Raw genomic sequence first — 18,905 nt, 5'->3', positions numbered from 1 at the left:
TACTAAAACAGAAGGAGTGGGCTGTATCTAATTCAGACATGGATGACCGTCTGACACACTAAAGGTAGACACTAAATGTAGACACTAAAGGTAGACACCTTTAGTGGGTCAGACGGTTATACATGTCTGAATTAGATACAGGCAGACCACAGCCCTCACAATAAAGCAGGCTTCAGTTTGAAATCATCCACATAGAAGTGTCCTGTCAGAGTTGTCAATACACACACACACACACACACACACACACACACACACACACACACACACACACACACACACACACACACACACACACACACTTGCTTGCAGGACTAGAATACAGACATACACTCACTGAGGACTTTATTAGGAACACCTGTACACCTTCTCATGGTGGAGGTGGTGGAACACCTGTACACCTTCTCATGGTGGAGGAACACCTGTACACCTTCTCATGGTGGAGGAACACCTGTACACCTTCTCATGGTGGAGGTGGTGGAACACCTGTACACCTTCTCATGGTGGAGGAACACCTGTACACCTTCTCATGGTGGAGGTGGTGGAACACCTGTACACCTTCTCATGGTGGAGGTGGTGGAACACCTGTACACCTTCTCATGGTGGAGGCGGTGTAATGGTGTGGGGAATGTTTTCTTGGCACACTGGGCCCTTTAATACCAATCAATCATCGCTTGAATGCCACAGCCTATTTGAGTATTGTTGCTGACCATGTGCATCCCTTCATGGCCACAATTTACCCATCTTCTAATGAAGAATTGAATACTAATGTATATTAATACTGGGTAGGGCCTCCCTTTGCTCTCAAAACAGCATCAATTCTTCTTGGCATTGATTCCACAAGATGTTGGAAACATTTCCTTGAGATTCTGGTCCATGATGACATCACGCAATTCCTGCAGATTTTTCAGGTGCACTTTCAAGCTGTGAATCTCCCGTTCTACCACATCCCAAAGGTGTTCTATTGGATTCAGATCCGGTGACTGAGAAGGCCACTGAAGAACACTGAACTTATTGTCATGTTCATGAAACCAGTTTGAGACGACTTTTGCTTTGGGACATGGTGCATTATCATGCTGGAAGGAGCCATTAGAAGATGGGTCAATTGTGGCCATGAAGGGATGCACATGGTCTCAGCAACAATACTCAAATAGGCTGTGGCATTCAAGCGATGACTGATTGGTATTAACAGGCCCAGTGTGCCAAGAAAACATTCCCCACACCATTACACCACCTCCACCATGAGAAGGTGTACAGGTATTCCTAATAAAGTGTTCGGTGAGTGTATACACACAGCTCTAGGTGAGAGTGAGATTGTGTGAGTGTGTGTGTGTGTGTGTGTGTGTGTGTGTGTGCGCGCGCTCTGTGCCTTACCTCCACGAGAGGCTCCATGGCTCCGGGGGGGCTGAGGTGAGGTGAGGCTGGGCAGAGGGAGCTCTGAGCGGGGCAGGAGCAGCAGAGAGAGAAGGGGTCTGCAGCAGCTCTCTCACGTCCTGAGCATGATCCAACTGTGCTCAGATCCCACAGAGCCGTCTAAATCGGGCCGACTCTGGCATGCAGGGGACTGGTCTGGCCTGGCCAAGGGGGAGGGGAATAGCAGATGTTGTGGGAGGCCGGGGGTGTGTGTGTGTGTGTGTGTGTGTGTAAACACAACAACTCTGTAGGACCAGCCCTGTGAGGAAAAGGGCAGGAAAGGCTACAGGGCTCAAGTTAGCAGCAGCAAGGAGCTGGTGGCTCAGCTACAGATCAGTGCTGAAGGCAGGGAGATTCCAAAGATGGACTCCCATCTGGTCACTGAGCATTTTCTTCTTGTGTTCAAATGCATTCATTAAATCTATTGACATAATTACACATGAAATAAAAGCTTTGGATCAGCTTTAGAGCAGGTTTGTGTGATGTTAAGCAGGCTGCAGCAGGCTTTAGCTGTACTACGTAAAATGAACATGACTTTGACGGGCAGAAGACATTTCAGAATTTCTACGGTATATGAACACAGTATATCAATAGGTTTCCAAAGAAACTTCACCACATGAAAGAGAGCAGATGGTGACAAAAACAAAGATGACTGTGCAGAGCAGGCTGGAGAGACGTCCGCTCAGAGATGTGTTACTGTCAGACTCAGCAGGCTGCGGTGGCGGTGGTGGGGGGGCGGGCGGGCGGTGGGCGGGCGGGTGGCGGTGGGGGGGCGGGCGGTGGGGGGGCGGGCGGGCGGTGGGCGGGTGTCACAATTTCAATACGCCGCTACGGACGTCGCTATTTTTACCTCCCGCGACCTGACGGTTATGTGGCGCTGCGTACTCGCACATCGCCCTCACTCACCACGGCGCAAAACCAGAACTGGGCCACGCTTAATGTGACTCTGAAAATACTCACTTGTACGATTAAAATATTAATTTCAAAAAGTATTTGGCATGGGAGTTACTTCATAACTTCGCCCAACAGAGGGGGACAAAAAAGGCAAACTCACGTTTATACTGACGCACTCCTGCAGCGGTCTGGTGACATTTCAACAGCAGTGATAATCACTCACATCATTCAAGATCACTTATCAACTGGTTGCAGCAGAATATGTGCCCCGTATTACACTGCGTGGCCAGAGGAGTGAAACCCCAGAGCCCCCCCGGCCCCCCCCCAGACAGGCCCATGTCTCTGGTAATGGTTTCACAACCCAGGCCGTCAGTGTGTTCAGGGACATTCCTGACAGTGTTGTCACAGACAACAACATGTCGTCACCTTCAGCCCCAGTGCGTCCTGAGCTTTGGCCCGTATCTTCATCTCATCTAGCAGTCGTTGTTTAACTATTTCAGGGTGGGCCTGCGTCAGATTGTGACTGTTTAGTCTAGATATAAAAAAGTGTAGTACAGGTATACAGTACCAGTCAAAAGTTTGGACACACCTTGCCAAGAGTGTGCAAAGCTGTCATCAAAGCAAAAGGTGGCTATTTTGAAGAATCTAAAATATAAAACATATTCTGGTTTGTTTAACACTTTTTTGTTTACTACATAATTCCATATGTGTTCCTTCATAGTTTTGATGTCTTCAATATTAATCTACAATGTAGAAAATAATAAAAAAATAAAGAAAAACCATTGAATGAGAAGGTGTGTCCAAACGTTTGACTGGTACTGTATATAATATCGAAAACTACCTGACCATTCATCCAACTACAAGGTTGCTACTGTAGAAGATTGGTTTTTTATTTCAAGAAAAAGACGACAAATTGGACAAAAGGTCAAATACCAGTTTAATCTTCAAATATCAGTTTTAATGTGAAAACTTGAACCTGAGCAGTTATCTCCCATAGCCTGGGACTACAATTGTTAATAAAATGATAGAAATATCTTTTTTTTTTTTCTTTAATTATTTATAACAATTATTACAACTTTCAATTATGTTCAAAAATTCACATGTAATTTATAAAGCCTATCTAAAAATTGACCAGCCAAATGGATGCCAAATGACCAACCCCACAGTGGTAGGTAACCAGGCTGAAATGTAAACCCCCTGGGGGGGATCTGATTGGTGCGACTACACAGACAAGGTTCCAAGCGAGCAGCAGCCTTGGTTTGTAGCCCCCCCCCCCCCCCCCCGACAAAGCTGTTGTCCACCTGGCCTTGTCAAGCCCCCCTCCCATCCAGCTCTCACACTCAACCATATGGAAAAGCCCCCGCCCCCCCCATCCAGCGCTCACACTCAAGCCATCAGAAATAAAACAACTCTCACTGATCAAAACAGTCATCAATTTGGCTAGTTATTCTTCTAAACTTTTCACATCAGATGTCCCCCCCCCACCCACCTCCCTAGTGGATCTCCAATATCCACTTCCCTCCCCCTCCGATGCTAGAATACCAAATCTCCCCCCTTCTCTCTGAAGCATCCACTCACCCACTCCCGCGTAACGGACTGGTGTTCTAGATATGAGGAAACTCCATCTAGCTCTGCTCCCACCAACACAGGGCCGTTAGATCAACACCAGGGAGGCAGGGAGGGAGGGAGGGAGGGAGGCAGGGAGGGAGGGAGGGAGGGAGGTTGGAGAATCAGATTTCAACACGTAGGAGAACAGAACATGATGTGAATGTACATCCACACCTGGACAGGGTGTGTAGAGAGGGAGAGGGATGGAGGGAGAGAGAGAGAGAGAGAGAGAGAGAGAGAGAGAGAGAGAGGGTGTGTTGAGAGAGGGGGGGAGAGAAAGAAAGAAAAAGAGAGAGAGGAAGAAAGACAGAGAGAGAGAGAGGGGAAGAGAGAGAGAGGAAGAGAGAGAGAGAGAAAGAAAGAGAAAGAGAGAGAGAGACAGACAGAGGGTGTGAATGTGGCCCTGAGCCCCCCATTAGTGGTACCTAAACACACACATCCCTTTGCACATTTCCCAATGTGTGTGTGTGTGTGTATGTATGTGTATGTATATGTGTGTGTGTGTGTGTGTGTGTATGTATGTGTACGTGTGTGTTTTTTGTGCGATTGGTTTGGAAGCCCAAGGTGTCAACAGTGTTACGGATGATGAGGGCATCATCACAGCCCCCCAGTGGTAGAGGTCAAGCCCCCCCAGCGGTAGAGGTCAACCCCCCCCAGCGGTAGAGGTCAAGTCCCCTAGCGGTAGAGGTCAAGCCCCCCCAGCGGTAGAGGTCAAGCCCCCCCAGCGGTAGAGGTCAAGTCCCCTAGCGGTAGAGGTCAAGCCCCCCCAGCGGTAGAGGTCAAGCCCCCCCAGCGGTAGAGGTCAAGTCCCCTAGCGGTAGAGGTCAAGCCCCACCAGCGGTAGAGGTCAAGCCCCCCCAGCGGTAGAGGTCAAGCCCCCCCCAGCGGTAGAGGTCAAGCCCCCCCAGCGGTAGAGGTCAAGCCCCCCCAGCGGTAGAGGTCAGGCCATCATACAAAGTCTTGAGGCTGTAGGCTGTCAGTGGTGAGACAGGGGCTGGGGGTGGGGCTGGGGCTGGGGCTGGGGGTGGCCAGCAGGCTGATGTCAGGGAGGCTGGAGGTCACGGACTGCACCTCCCGGTCCCAACAGTCCTCCTCGTCTGGCTGGGAGCTCCGTCTGTGGCTCACCACCACACTGAGACACAAGGGAAGGAAGGTCAGGTTCAGGACAAGCATCTTTACATCTACGGTATCATTGAAACAGCCATGAGAGACGACCTTAAAAGACAAATGAAGGTGATGGGCAACTTCTGTAGAAATGCTCTTTAGCCTTACTATGAAACAGTAGTTACCTGTCTCTTTACTATGAAACAGTATTTACCTGTCTCTTTACTACGCTACCTGTGGAAACAGTAGTGACCGTCTCTTTAGATGACACATGGGCCCTTGTGGGCCCTCGGTTTCCTCACCTCCTTCTCAAAAAGCAAAGACAATATCTAAGGGGGAGGGACCTAGATCGTCTCTTCCAATGCGTTTTGAGTAAGAAGCGAACAGACAGACTGAGGTGAGGACGAATCAGAGCTCCTCCTCAAACTCCCAAAACTAGTGTAACAGTATAACAGTTTTCTCCCCTTTTGTCTCTGACTGCGTGTGGCACTTAGTTTTTATGGAAAGTTTTACTTGCGATGATTGATATATAGTTAATTCACTTACTTTTGACGAATCTACTTAATTTAAATCGCTCTGGATAAGAGCGTCTGCTAAAAGACAGAAAAAAAAAAAAAAAAAATATGAGACAAAACGTGACCTGGTACCCAGTCTTATCTGTGCTCCATCTATGTGCATTTCATAGAAATACACGTGTGTGTGTGTAGGTGTGTGAGAATGTGTGTGTGTATGCATGCGTGCGTGCGAAAGCCAAGCAGTCTGTAAGATTTTGCTCTGCGTCAACAGTTTTGGGAGTTCAGCTGTGTGGAGAAGACAGTGTTTTTGCAGCTATGATATCTGGATGACCTTTGGCTTCGCTAATGTAACACTTTACTGTGAACTCAAATCAAGTATCCAAAATGTGTGTGTGCATGGCTGTCTGTCTGAATGTGTGTGTGTGTGTGTGCGTGTGTGTGCGTTCTCACCTGGGTCTGCTTGGTTCTGGCCTGGGGTTGGAGCAGTAGTCAAACTTGGGGACAGGGCTAGACTTGGACCACTGAGAAACACAAACATCAATACAAAACACAGCACATGTGACTATGGGTTGCCAGGTCATACGTCCATATAAAGATGACTGTCACAGTGTTTCTGAATATGCAGCATTGCAATGGAGTGGAGACAACAGTACTCACAAGATGTGTGGGGTCCGAGGTGCCTAGATGGACACCTTTCTGACACAGACTCCCCAGCAGACTGAGTCCTAGAAAGAAGAGCAAGACCACTGTCACTCTGGCGCCCCCTGCTGGCTGCAGATGGAAATATCTGTGCAAATAGCTGCATCACATTTTCCATCATACTATTTACCCTAGCACACACACAGACGTACACCCCCCCCCCACCCCCCCCCACCCACCCCCCCCCACCTTTGGCCCTGTTCTGCCAGTACTTCTGCTCCCACTGGTTGAGGAGGATGTTGAGGTAGCGAGGGTGCTCAAAGAAGCGGAGGTAGCGCGCGGAGCAGGGGGCGGGGAACACACGCTCAAACATGCCCTTCCTGGTCAGCTCGTCCTCCGTCTCCGCCAGGACACGCACGTCCTCGGGGGTCAGGACCTCCAGCACCGACGAGAACACGTCCTGCAGGGGACGCCCAACGTACATTAACATTCTAGAGTGCCACGGGTGACAGAAATGTATCAATTAGGATGCTTCATTTTGTAGCCAATCAGAGTGTTGTTGCTAGGTAAACACCACATAGAACACTTGGCACTCTAGGTGGTGAGTGTTCCGGAACTCTTTGGCAGTTTGTGGGTTGGTTAATGTCATGAAACAAACTAGTTGGTGATCTCAGAGTGTGTGTCTGTGAGTGTGTGTGTGTCTGTGAGTGTGTGTGTGTCTGTGAGTGTAGGTACCTGTTCAGCGAAGCGTTGGCTCAGGTAAAAGGCCCGTTTGACCTTCTCGTCAGTGGACAGGTCTGATTTGGACCTCTCCCGCGTCCCTCCACACAAACTAAACGCCACAGAACACAGTCATGGTACCAGCAACACAGAGGTGTTAATGAATCACACACAGCTGACAGCAGACACATTCTGTACAGTACATGAGAGAGAGAGAGAGAGAGGGAGAGAGAGACAGACAGAGAGAGAGAGAGACAGAGAGAGAGAGAGAGGCAGACAGCCACCCAGTGTTGAGTGTGTAACAGTGTTGAGTGTGTGGAGTGAGTGTGTGACAGCGTGGATGTGGAGGTGTAATGCCTGTCCTGACCTGCTGGTGGAGCTGCTGGCACTGCTGCAGGAGGGCAGCATGTCGTCCCTCTGAGGCAGCACGAAGCCCGCCAGGTTCAACACGTCCCTGATCATCTGACCCTTGATGCTGACGTCCAGCTGGGTGTTGGAGTGAAGGCTGAGGGACAGGAGAGGAGGGATCAGTTCCACAACATCACTGGACACCACGCAGACAAGGCAACACTTTACAGCGCTGGAGAGTAACAACAGGTGGTAACGTGTGTGGTATTACAGAACGGTCCAGTGGATTTAGCGACAGTGACAACACATCCCCCTAAACTAGACAACCCCTCCCCCTAAACTTGACAACCCCTCCCCCTAAACTTGACAACCCCTCCCCCTAAACTTGACAACCCCTCCCCCTAAACTTGACAACCCCTCCCCCTAAACTTGACAGGCTCTCCCCACACAAAATGGAAGAGGGGCGTGGCTCCACGATGTCAACATCTCAGAACAAGTTAAACTGGTGTTTAGTGATGACAGAGTAACTATGTTTGATCATCAACGACATCGCTGTTAAAGGCAAAAGCGGTATTATGTTCCTCAGTTAATTCTACATTTTGATTTTTTTTGTTGCACATTTTGACATAAATAAACCCAAGTTTCGACAATGCAATCCAGCTCCACCTTGTTCAAAAAGCCTGGGGCGACCCCTGACCCTGACTAGCCAACAGATACACACGCTAACACACACACTAACACACACACTAACACACACACTCATTATGACCCAATCCAGCTCTGCTACACCTATGACTGTCATATTAAAGGGTCGTATTAGCTATGGGCTGGGCTACCGGGCCGGGCTGGACTACCGGGCTGGGCTACCGGGCCGGGCTGGACTACCGGGCTGGGCTGGGCTACCGGGCTACGGGGGCTGGGCTACCAGGCTGGGCTACCGGGCTACGGGGGCTGGGCTACCAGGTTGGGCTACCGGGCCGGGCTGGGCTACCAGACTGGGATGGGCTGGACTGGGATGGGCTACTGGGCCGGGCGGTACCTTGGTGATATGTTGACCTCCAGCACCCAGGGCTTGAGGTTCTCGTCCAGCATGATGTCGAAGCCAAACAGCTCGTGGCAGCTGTACGGAGAACGCAGGTGCATCTTCACCAGGGTGTTCACGTAGGGGTCAGACCTGCACAGCAGAAGAAGAAGAAGAAGAAGAAGAAGAAGAAGACTGTTGAGACTGTTGAAGACCATGCAATCAATTCTCATCAATTGTAGGAATGTGGTATGTGCACCCCGCCCCCAGAGACAACACACATGCACTACACCCCCCCCCTCCGAGACAACACACGTGCACACCACAGGGTCAGCCATATTCGGCACCCCGGAGCAGTTAAGGGTTAAGTGCCTTGCTCAAGGGCACAATGGCAGTGGTAGGCATCTGGATATGATGCCAGTAACCTTCCAGTCACCAGCTCACATCCGGCTCCCTCCTGCCCACTGCTGCCCGGCCTCTCTAACCTCTAGGCTACCTGCCGCCCCACATGTACAAACACAACACACACACACGACTGACTCACACTCAAGTCATTTACCACACGCTTTTATCCAAAGCGACTTACAATAAGTACATGTACAATAAGTACACTTACGCAATGATGGTTTTGATGACGATGTCCTTGATCTTCTCCCAGATCACGCTGGTGTTGACTCCCTTGGAGCCCAGGTACTGCCACAACGCCTTCAGGGCCCTGCCACACACACACACACACACACACACGCACACGCAGGTTAATGTCAGTCTGACTCCTTGGTGTGTGGGGACACAGTGCTGGACCACCCCCTCCCTCTCACCACTTGTGTCCCTGGCAGGCCTTGTCATCACTGTTGCTCTGGTACTCTGAGTTCTTCTTGTTGACGCTGTAGTTGGTCAGGTGCATGAACTTGTTGCCCAGACTCTTCATGGAGGAGGAATACCTGTGTGGTGGGTGACAAATCAAAACAAATCAAAGATCTCATTGTGGTGCAGGTGCTCTCAACCACTAGATCCTACATCACCACAGCCCTGGTTACTGGAACACTGGTCTGCAATGGCAGCAAATCAAGTCAGCTGAGAAGTGGTCATCAAATGTGTGTGTATGAGGTCTGAAAATATCACCAATCCATATGGACTTACCTCAATACCTACCTCAATACCTACCTCAATACCCTAGCCTATCCTGCCCTATCCTATCCTACCCTACCTCAACAGACAATGAAGTAATTCATGAGAGACACTGAGAGAGTAGCTTACTTGCAGCTAGCGAAGCGGACCAGTCCATCTGTGAAGATGTAAACACGGAGTGGGTCGTAGGAAGACACGTACACGTAGATACGCAGGTCAAACTTGTTCCCACTGATGAGGTAGGGCTTGTGGAGATACCTGCAGCACACACACACACACACACACACACACACACACACACACACACACACACACACACACACACACACACACACACACACACACACACACACACACACACACACACACACACACACACACACACACACACACACACACACACACACACGTTCAGAATGGCATTAGAACCAGCTGTCAACAAGCAGGCAAATGAAAATCACATCACCAGGAGAACTGAAGACAGTCACTGCTAGCTAGCTTGCTTACTTCTGCACCAGGAGTGGTCTCTTGCGTGGCATTTGGGTCCATTTGTGGATGACCTGGATCCCAATGCCCCTGGCGGACGCAGGCTAGAACAGCACGCGGCGGAGGGGGGGATGCATCAAGAGAGAACTGGATTCAATTACTTTACCCGTGGAAATTACTTATAGTACATAACTCTCACACACACACAGGCACGCACGCACGCACACACACACCTCACTACAAACACATAAACAACTCCAATAGCAACGGCGGTCCACGTACGGGTTTGATGATCCACTTCTGGCGGGAGCCGGCGTCCTCCCAGGCCTTCCTGAGCAGCTTGATGTCCTGCGGAAGAACGAAGGTGCGCGGGAAGAAGCTGAACTCCCGCTTGCCGAAGCGCGCCTGCATCTTCGACAGGTTCCGCCACAGACGGTCCTTCCTGCCGATCTGGAAGGATCCTGGGAAATGGTTCAGCTGCCAGGGGAGGAGGGAAGGAGGGGAGGACGGGAGGACACAAAGAGAGAGAGAGAGTTGTCAAGGTGAAGCCCCGGCAACGGTCCAAACAAATGAGGGTGGAGGAACGGAAAGGTGTAGAAACAGAGCTACAGTATATCAGGGGAGGCTGGTGGAGGTAGAAATCGGAGGACGGTGCTCGTTGTAATGCATGGAATGGTATCAAACACACGTCCACCAGCATCCCCTGCAGTGTCCCATTCCTCCACTCTTCCTCTGAAGGAAGGAACGTCCTGCGTACTTCTGTACTTCCCTATGTGCTTTTAAGAGCATATGATTGGTCTAGACACGGGTCTGTTTACTCATCTATCCCCAAGTGCACAAGTGGATCCTTCAGGACAAGGGTGGAGAAATGGGGAGTGGCAATAACACCTGAACCACCATGAGGGTGTTGTGCTGGTCTCTGTTTATCCAGTATCACAGCTACTGTATGCGTCATGTGACGGAACTGGAATGTCAGGGTGACGATGGTTGCTGCTCTGCCATTTTGGAAACGTGTCAGAAAAGAAAATGTGTCCAGACGATAATTAACATTCCTCGTCACTGGGCCTCATGCAGGAAGCAATATACAAACAAATGTCCTCTTATTTTTGTTTGTATCCACAATTTGTTGTTATTTTGTTCCCTGTTGATTTCTGGGTTTTCTTATCTTTGCCCTTCTCTGAGGTAGGAGAACATTCTACGAGTGGTGGAGAGAACTCTGACCAAGACAAGAAAAAAACCATCTAGTTTTCAGACCACAAATTGTTTGTCCAACGCAAGGAAACATACGTTTTAAATTTGAGGAACAAAAAAAAAATGCATGAATATCATATAATCACATTTAGATTATCATATGTTTTAGAGAAATTACAATGATTGGATTATTAAATTTGTGGGCTAAAGAAATACTAGAAATACAAGAAATACTTGGTCCATTGATCCCAATTATGACTATAAAGCCCTTGGATGACATTGCGTGCGTCCAGCTTCTGAATGGCTTCCAGACTGCTGTTAGATGGTCTGGCCGTCCAGGCCTCAGCTGAGAACACGCTGCTCCAGGTCCCACAGATCTGTCTGAGGAGCCGTTCACACCGCCTCAGCTGAGGCCGAACACACGCCAATCAAATCCCACGCCTCCACACCTGCCCTTATATAGCGTTTAGGGGGCGTTACCTACGCTAATAACAAACAACCTCCTCCAGTGTACGACCAAGTGGGATTCATCAGTCAGCACACCTGGTAAGAGCAGATTTGGATGGGTAAGAACTTTTGGTGCACCTGGAGTTGACTTCTCTTATTTTTTCTCTTGACAGAAAATTAAGAGAAAATATAAGAGACATTTGAGAGAATGTTGCTGCATGAGGCCCAGTGTCAGCTGGTGGCCCCAGGACCTTACCTTCTGGTATTCTCTAATGGCCTTGAAGCCAAGGGACTTCATGTGGTGACCCCAACAGCCCAGCCAATCATGACTTCCTGCCATTACAAAGAATGAGTTAGTGTTTCTCACTCACACACACACACACACACACACACACACACACACACACACACAGGAAGATCTCTTCAAATACAAACACCTTCTGAGAGCATTAAAGAAGTCGGGCCATAAGGACTCACTCTTGGTGACTTTGAAGTGGGACCTGGCAATGGTGTGTTTGACCACGTTGGGGGTCACGGTGCTCATCTTCCATTTGAGGAGCTTCCTCTGCTCTGGTGGCAGCATCTCCACTGGAACACAGAGCAGACACGTCTATAGAGAAACCCAAACCCTAACCCCTGCATGATGCAGGACACGTCTATAGAGAAACCCAAACCCTAACCCCTGCATGCTGCAGGACACGTCTATAGAGAAACCCAAACCCTAACCCTTGCATGCTGCAGGACACGTCTATAGAGAAACCCAAACCCTAACCCCTGCATGCTGCAGGACACGTCTATAGAGAAACCCAAACCCTAACCCCTGCATGCTGCAGGACACGTCTATAGAGAAACCCAAACCCTAACCCCTGCATGCTGCAGGACACGTCTATAGAGAAACCCAAACCCTAACCCCTGCATGCTGCAGGACACGTCTATAGAGAAACCCAAACCCTAACCCCTGCATGCTGCAGGACACGTCTATAGAGAAACCCAAACCCTAACCCCTGCATGCTGCAGGACACGTCTATAGAGAAACCCAAACCCTAACCCCTGCATGCTGCAGGACACATCTATAGAGAAACCTCAACCTGCATGTTGCATCGTAGGCGTGAGAGAGACAGAGGGAGCAAAAATCTCCCACTTGGACGCTAAGGACCAGTTATAGATTAAGCATAATCCTCGACTAAAACAAAAACATATTTTTTTTTTTTTTTACGATTTCCCATTGAAAGTGTGATGTAGTCCAGAACTAGGCTTAGTTATGCCCTAAAGCACAAACAGACTATGTCTGTTTAATATGCAGTCTTAATAACAGGCAGAATTCAGAACCGTGACCTGGAGGAGCCACGTTGGCGTCCCGGTACTGACCTCTCTCATTGGCCGTGCTGAAGTACAGCGTGGGAGGGATGAGGGGGAACTGGCTGGGCACCAGAGCCGGTCTCTCCTCCCGCTCCTCCTCCACTTCAGGGCTCATCGGCTCCTCAATACTGATCACACACACACACACACACACACACACACACACACACACACACACACACAGTTGGATTGTCATTGCCTGATGCCAGTCCTGTGATTCAGCCAGGTCTACGGTCTAAGACACATAAAGCTAAACAACATAAACCTTCCTAGGAATGTCATTAAACAAGCAGAAACAACCAGTAAAATAAAATAAATAAAAAAGTTAAAACTATTGAAAGATCTCTTCTCCACCAAGCCGCTAAAACAATGTTGAATTTTGACACACCGAGCATACCTTCTGCTGGGCCAGCCATGGCAGGAACAGAGGATTACATCAGAAACATGCAAACGTTTCTAAGTAAGAGTCCTTATCAAAGCGCAGGCTTTTCAATTGAACGAAAGAAAAACCAAAGAGGCCTTTTAATCACACTAACCTTCGCAATGAAAAAGCCAATCAATCAATCAAGCACTAATTGTATCCATTGACAAAATCCCTCCACGCCTTCGTATCAAAATCTGATCAACTACGAAAACGGTCCGATCAATAAGAGGGCCACAGAACCGGACATGAAAAATGAAAACTCACATGACAGTCATGAAGGATGGTGTCTCTTCCCTGGCCTGGCCCCTAGTCTGTGGCACCGAGCGTGAGTGGCATTGAGCTGGAACACCACTGACACGCCACAGACTTTGGGTCGGGAGGAGAAAGAGGGTGGAAAAAAAATGGCCTAATACAAATCAACAAATCAGCTGGCGCCGACCTGTCGGGACAATGATCCCACGGTCCAAGCACAATTCACCACCTCCATTATGGGAGGATGGTTCCACTTTTATCAATGATTGACAATTGGGAGACCTTTCCACTAGCCTCTGTGCTTTCAAGCTTTTCACCCGCAGCAAGCGCTAGAACAACAAAAAAAGTACAATTCTCTTCAGGTTTTTGTCATTACGGCGGATCCTGTCAGGTGCTGGTGGGGAGGTACACAGGCTACCAGGTGGTGAAAGGCTGTTCTACAGAGATCTAGGCACAATAGGATGACAACCCTACCACTGTCTTCACACAGTGTTGGTCTGCTCCCTAAATCTATTGTCTTTTTTCAGCAAGGGGTTAATATGGGTCAAGTGTGCTTGACTTCCTGACAGTCTTCTTCTTCTCTTTGTGACCTGGACCTTCAACCTGGTTCAACTGTAAAAGGTGACCTTTCCAACCGTGTGTACTGACAACTGACCTTACTGACCTCGTGGACTGAAAATGACCAAACATTTTTTTACCTCATTGTGACAATACGTTGGACTTCTTTTGAAACTGAGAACTGCTCATTCAAGTAGTCAATCAAAAATAAAAGGGTCTCGGCCCGAGTCAAGTTTTTATTGAAGCATTTTCACATGTACACAGTGTACAAACTATTCCAACAATGTAAATCAACATTTCGATTTAATTGAGCTTTATCACACAGAAAAGCACAAAAACAACAACAAATTAAAAAACGTACCTTAACGGGAGTGCGATAGAAGTTGTGGATGAGGTGTCGTTCACAGAGGAGCAATCTGATCCATCTGTGAAACAACATCTGATTCAATCACGTCTGTCAGCCAATCAGCCCCAGTCACACTACAGGCCACGCTACCAACGACGCTACCGCCCAGCGGCCCAATCAAATGGTCAGATTCCCACATCGTGGACATGTTGAATGACAGCTGAGAGCGATGGGAGATCTTTACCATCATCATCATCGTCGTCGTCATCTTCACCACTGCAGTCGTCCTCCAGCTCGTCTGGAAACTCCTCCTCCTCGCCGTCTTGAAGCATGGCAACACTCGCCTGACTGTACGGATACAAAATAACTAAATATACATAGAAACGTTCTCAGTAATCCTGAAAGTCCTTTCCCACATTGTTTGGGTGTGAGTACTCTCTGAACTCTCCACTCAATAGACAATAAAGCAAGACAGCTGACTTGTGAAATACAGTTCACACAATGCATCTTAATCCCTACTGTTACACCCTCTGAGCTCCCTGGACAATACAAATGAGAGCATGTTTGGACAGCACCCTTCAATCACTGAGCTACGGGCAACGCATTCTTGCTCATTGTTTGCGCTCTCACTGCTACGTGGAACACGTGACAGAACTCACCCAGAGCCCTCGGACTCCGTGGCCTGCTGTTCCTCCAGGGGTGGTGGGGAGGGGCTTTGGCCCCCCTGAAGGGCCTGGAGGCTGCTCTCCCTGGTGAGGTGTATGGCAGATATCTGGGTGGTCACTGAGTAGATGGAAGGCTGCTGAGGAGGTCCAGACACCACCTCCTCAGTGCTCTCTGGCAGGGCACGGGCACGGGCCTGGGTGGCTGCCCCTGCTGCGTCAGAGGCCACGGAGGCACAACCGTTCGTTGTGATGTTGAGGCCGGAGGCATTGGATGTCTCCATGGAGACGGAAGAGGCCTCCTCCTCCTCCTCCTGCTCCTCGTCTCTGTTGGTAAGGCAGGGTGGTGAGGGTTTGGCTGCAGGGCCGTGGCTGACAGAACAAGGGGGGGTCTTGGCTTTGCCCGTCTTGACAGGGTCCGGAACGCAGCGGAGATCCACGCTGGCCCTCGACGTTCCGATGTGACCGTTTACAGTCCCGTTCCTCGGATGACAGCTGCCCCGCGTCAGTTTCAGCACCGCTTCAGTGAAGTTGACCTCAGAGCTGACTTTGCGGATCGCCTCCAGTCTCTCCGGTGTGCCTCTGTGGTCTGTGCAGCACCCCAGCAGACGGTCGCTCCCCTCCACCTCTGCTGACACCAGGCTCTCAAACTGACGCCGGTCCTGGAGCCTCCAGATCTGGTCCAGCGCCACGTCTTGGGACCGATCCTGCGAAGGCACGGTGAATCTCGTCGGAGTTTTGCCGTCCCCGCCGTCACCCCCCCGGCAATAGGCGGCAGACTGGACGGACAGCGGCTTGGTTAAGTCTGTTTCCTGTCTGGGCTGGGAAGGCACTTTAGCCGTTGTGGGCCTAGTAACCCCCTTGCCATTGTCCCTCAGCTTGCCGCTGGTCCAGGGCGAGGACTGGTTGGTGGGCATGGTGCTTTTACTCACCGGTGAGGCGTTGGTCTGTGAGGAGGCCTTTGGTGGAGAGGGACAGGTCGGATAGGCAGCAACAGGTTGGGATGAAAAAGCCCTTTTGCCCAAGAGTCCTGATCTCAACTTCAGTGAGTCCAAGTTAGATTTGGGCCGGTAGCTTTGTACAATTGGCTCCAACTGACAGGGTTTACGGTTCGCAACAATATCAGCACTGACCTGCTGTGTATTCTTAGAGACACTTGATTGACGGCGACCATTACTGAGACTATCAACACAATTAGCACCCGCACTCCAGGGACGCTGAGCCTTGTTTGCTATGGATGAGACTGCAGGCACAGAATTGTAGGCACGTAGTGGCGGAGTCCCTGAGGCACAGTGGAGCTGGTCCTCATCCACCCTCACAGCAGGCTCGCTGGGGGCAGGGGAGGACTGAGGCGGCTTCTTCTCACCGGGGCTGGAGGCACCGCGACTACTTGCAGCATGAAACACGGCAGACTTGGCTCTGATGATGAGGGTTGACTGGGAGACCCTTTTTTTCAAGTCTTCAGCTCCATTGGAGGCCATCAATCGCCATCTCACACCGACCTGGCATGAACTTTGGCAGACACATGAAGGGGACTTTAGGAGAGGGTCAACTTGCCACTGAAACAAGACAAGCAATGGTTAAAAGTTATTGGAAAAGAAACCACAACAACTATGGTCAGTCATATTTTTTAGGAGTGACACACTGGAACTATGTAGGCCTATTTCCAGGTCTAAATTATAAGCCACATTTAAGCTAGGAGTACAGAGTATAGTTTTGCCAACGTTACTCATTGTTTGACAGAAACAGCAGCGAATAAAGATGGAGTGTGCAGATTGCTAGACAGCAAAGTTAGCTTCTCGGTACGAATAACAGCAGCTCTCTCATGTCAGACATCATCAGGACATCAGGACCTGCTGGACCTGCAGACCGCTGCGGTGGTCGGCCATGTGGCAGCCATCACCATGACGCCTGCTAACTAGCCTCGGTAACCTGCTCACCCGTTTCCATGGCGCTCAGCCCGGAGACCAGCTAGCTAGCTACCTCCGCTAGCCTGGCGGACCAGGACGCTGTCTGGAATGGGACAATTCAATGTTATTATAAAGCTACCAGCTAGCTACGTGTCATAAACAATGTTAGATATGGATAAAAAGTCAGACCGTTTGTCACAGCTTAAAGGAAACACAGCCACGTCAACTTGAAGCAACGAAGCTAAGCTAGCTAGCTAGGCGGCCTATGTCCAGCACACATTCCTACCACATACATCACGTGTGGAACGGTTCCGTAAATACGGCAGATTTCACTGCATTTCAGAGCCCGACGGCAAGCAGAATGTTACCTATAAAAACACATCATCCACTCACTATCTGGTAACATGGTTCATCTTTAGTAAAACATTTACCTGAGTCCGACGCGTGCCAACACACCACCAGAACAAGAAGTGTCTCTTTCCGCACCGACGCTGACCGGTAACACCGGGATCCCTCTCCCTCCCGCTGCTCCTAGCAACCGCACACCGTCACGCCGCGCCGCACCGCACCGCACCGCGGGGCCGTCCGGGGTCCCTGGCCGGGCTCCTCCTGGCAGCGGGACGGCGGCTCAACTCCACACACATTACTAGGCTACTTCAACATTCTCTGAAAACAGGATCCCAAACTACAACACACTTTAATGTTTCATCCACGGTGCACCGGTGCACGGCACACATCCACGCCACTCTGCACCTCTTACAAAGGAAACTCTTGAAAGGTTCCCACTGAAAAAAGTGTATTGTTCAGAGCTGATCAGTTGTATTCGTTTTATCAGAGTTCTGGGTTAATAGCTTTAACACACAACTCCCCTGGTGAAATCACACTCGCCATCTCCTTTTTAACATTATAGAGCCTAGTGACACATTTTCAAGCACTTCATGACATAGTATCCTGTATATTGTGTAAATGACCATTAACATTTCATTTGATTTTCAAGAGCTCTTGATCAAACAAATCACCTGGATATTGGATACTCCTTTACAGCAGAATCAAGTAACCCAACTACCACCATCTCACATTCAGTTAGGATTAAATATGCATAGTGACAAACCACTTGCAATTCAAACTGAGAGTAGGTCATTCTGCACTGAGACGCCTGGAACTGTTCTCTTGTTGCTTGGGATCAGCCTCCTAATACAAAGAAATGAGTCAAGGGTCTAGGGGCCCCTAATTAAAGTTTAAGGGCAGGACATTTCTTGGCTAACTGCTCAAGCATAGGCACACACAAGTCAAGTCAGTGTGGCAGGAGGACTGTGATCTCTTGTAGGCTATAACCATAGAAATAGAATTACATAATCTATGCATACTTCATATTCTAATTATTGCACGATTTCTGCCTATAATGACTCCTTCTTTTGCCAGTTTGGGAGTAGACAAGTCAAGTCTGGGTATAACCACTGATCCATGGGTGTGACAGCTTTCTGGTTTTCCTCCTAAATTCAACAACCATCTCCTTGGTTTTGCATACAACCAAACAGAGCTCTGGGCACAGGGTCAGCCATCTTCGGCGCCCCTGGAGCAGTTAGTCCTTCCTAAGACCTCTTCAGCCCCACTACCCTCCCTGTACTAACCCCAACCCCAACCCTTGAGACCTCTTCAGCCCCACTACCCTCCCTGTACTAACCCCAACCCCAACCCTTGAGACCTCTTCAGCCCCACTACCCTCCCTGTACTAACCCCAACCCCAACCCTTGAGACCTCTTCAGCCCCACTACCCTCCCTGTACTAACCCCAACCCCAACCCTTGAGACCTCTTCAGCCCCACTACCCTCCCTGTACTAACCCCAACCCCAACCCTTGAGACCTCTTCACCCCCACTACCC

The 18,905-nt window shown here is 49.7% G+C and overlaps 1 protein-coding gene across 3 annotated transcripts; it reads right to left on the bottom strand.

Moving 5' to 3' along the window:
- Nucleotides 1–4,833: 4,833 nt before the first annotated feature.
- Nucleotides 4,834–17,592, bottom strand: ttll4 (tubulin tyrosine ligase-like family, member 4). 3 transcript variants are annotated; one of them, XM_083681910.1, is made up of 20 exons: nt 17,454–17,592; nt 15,110–16,671; nt 14,695–14,798; nt 14,466–14,529; nt 12,880–12,998; nt 11,989–12,099; nt 11,768–11,844; nt 10,156–10,350; nt 9,895–9,977; nt 9,517–9,645; nt 9,078–9,200; nt 8,876–8,974; nt 8,278–8,412; nt 7,258–7,395; nt 6,906–7,002; nt 6,420–6,630; nt 6,189–6,256; nt 5,982–6,052; nt 5,563–5,609; nt 4,901–5,044 (listed from the first exon to the last, which is right to left on the bottom strand). In XM_083681910.1, exons 2-20 carry the CDS (start codon nt 16,591–16,593, stop codon nt 5,034–5,036), a joined length of 3,366 nt encoding a protein of 1,121 aa, XP_083538036.1. In that variant the 5' UTR covers nt 16,594–16,671; nt 17,454–17,592; the 3' UTR covers nt 4,901–5,033. The 3 variants fall into 3 exon arrangements, with proteins under 3 accessions (XP_083538034.1, XP_083538035.1, XP_083538036.1); XM_083681908.1 differs by lacking the exon at nt 5,563–5,609 and having other exon boundaries at nt 4,834–5,044; XM_083681909.1 differs by lacking the exon at nt 5,563–5,609 and having other exon boundaries at nt 4,834–5,044; nt 15,110–16,624; nt 17,454–17,526.
- Nucleotides 17,593–18,905: the final 1,313 nt, after the last annotated feature.

The sequence above is a fragment of the Argentina silus genome, assembly GCF_951799395.1.
Source record: "Argentina silus genome assembly, chromosome: 12".
Classification (NCBI taxonomy): Eukaryota; Metazoa; Chordata; class Actinopteri; order Argentiniformes; family Argentinidae; genus Argentina; species Argentina silus.
Note: the sequence above shows the minus strand (reverse complement) of the source record. Positions and strands in the feature narration are given on the sequence as shown.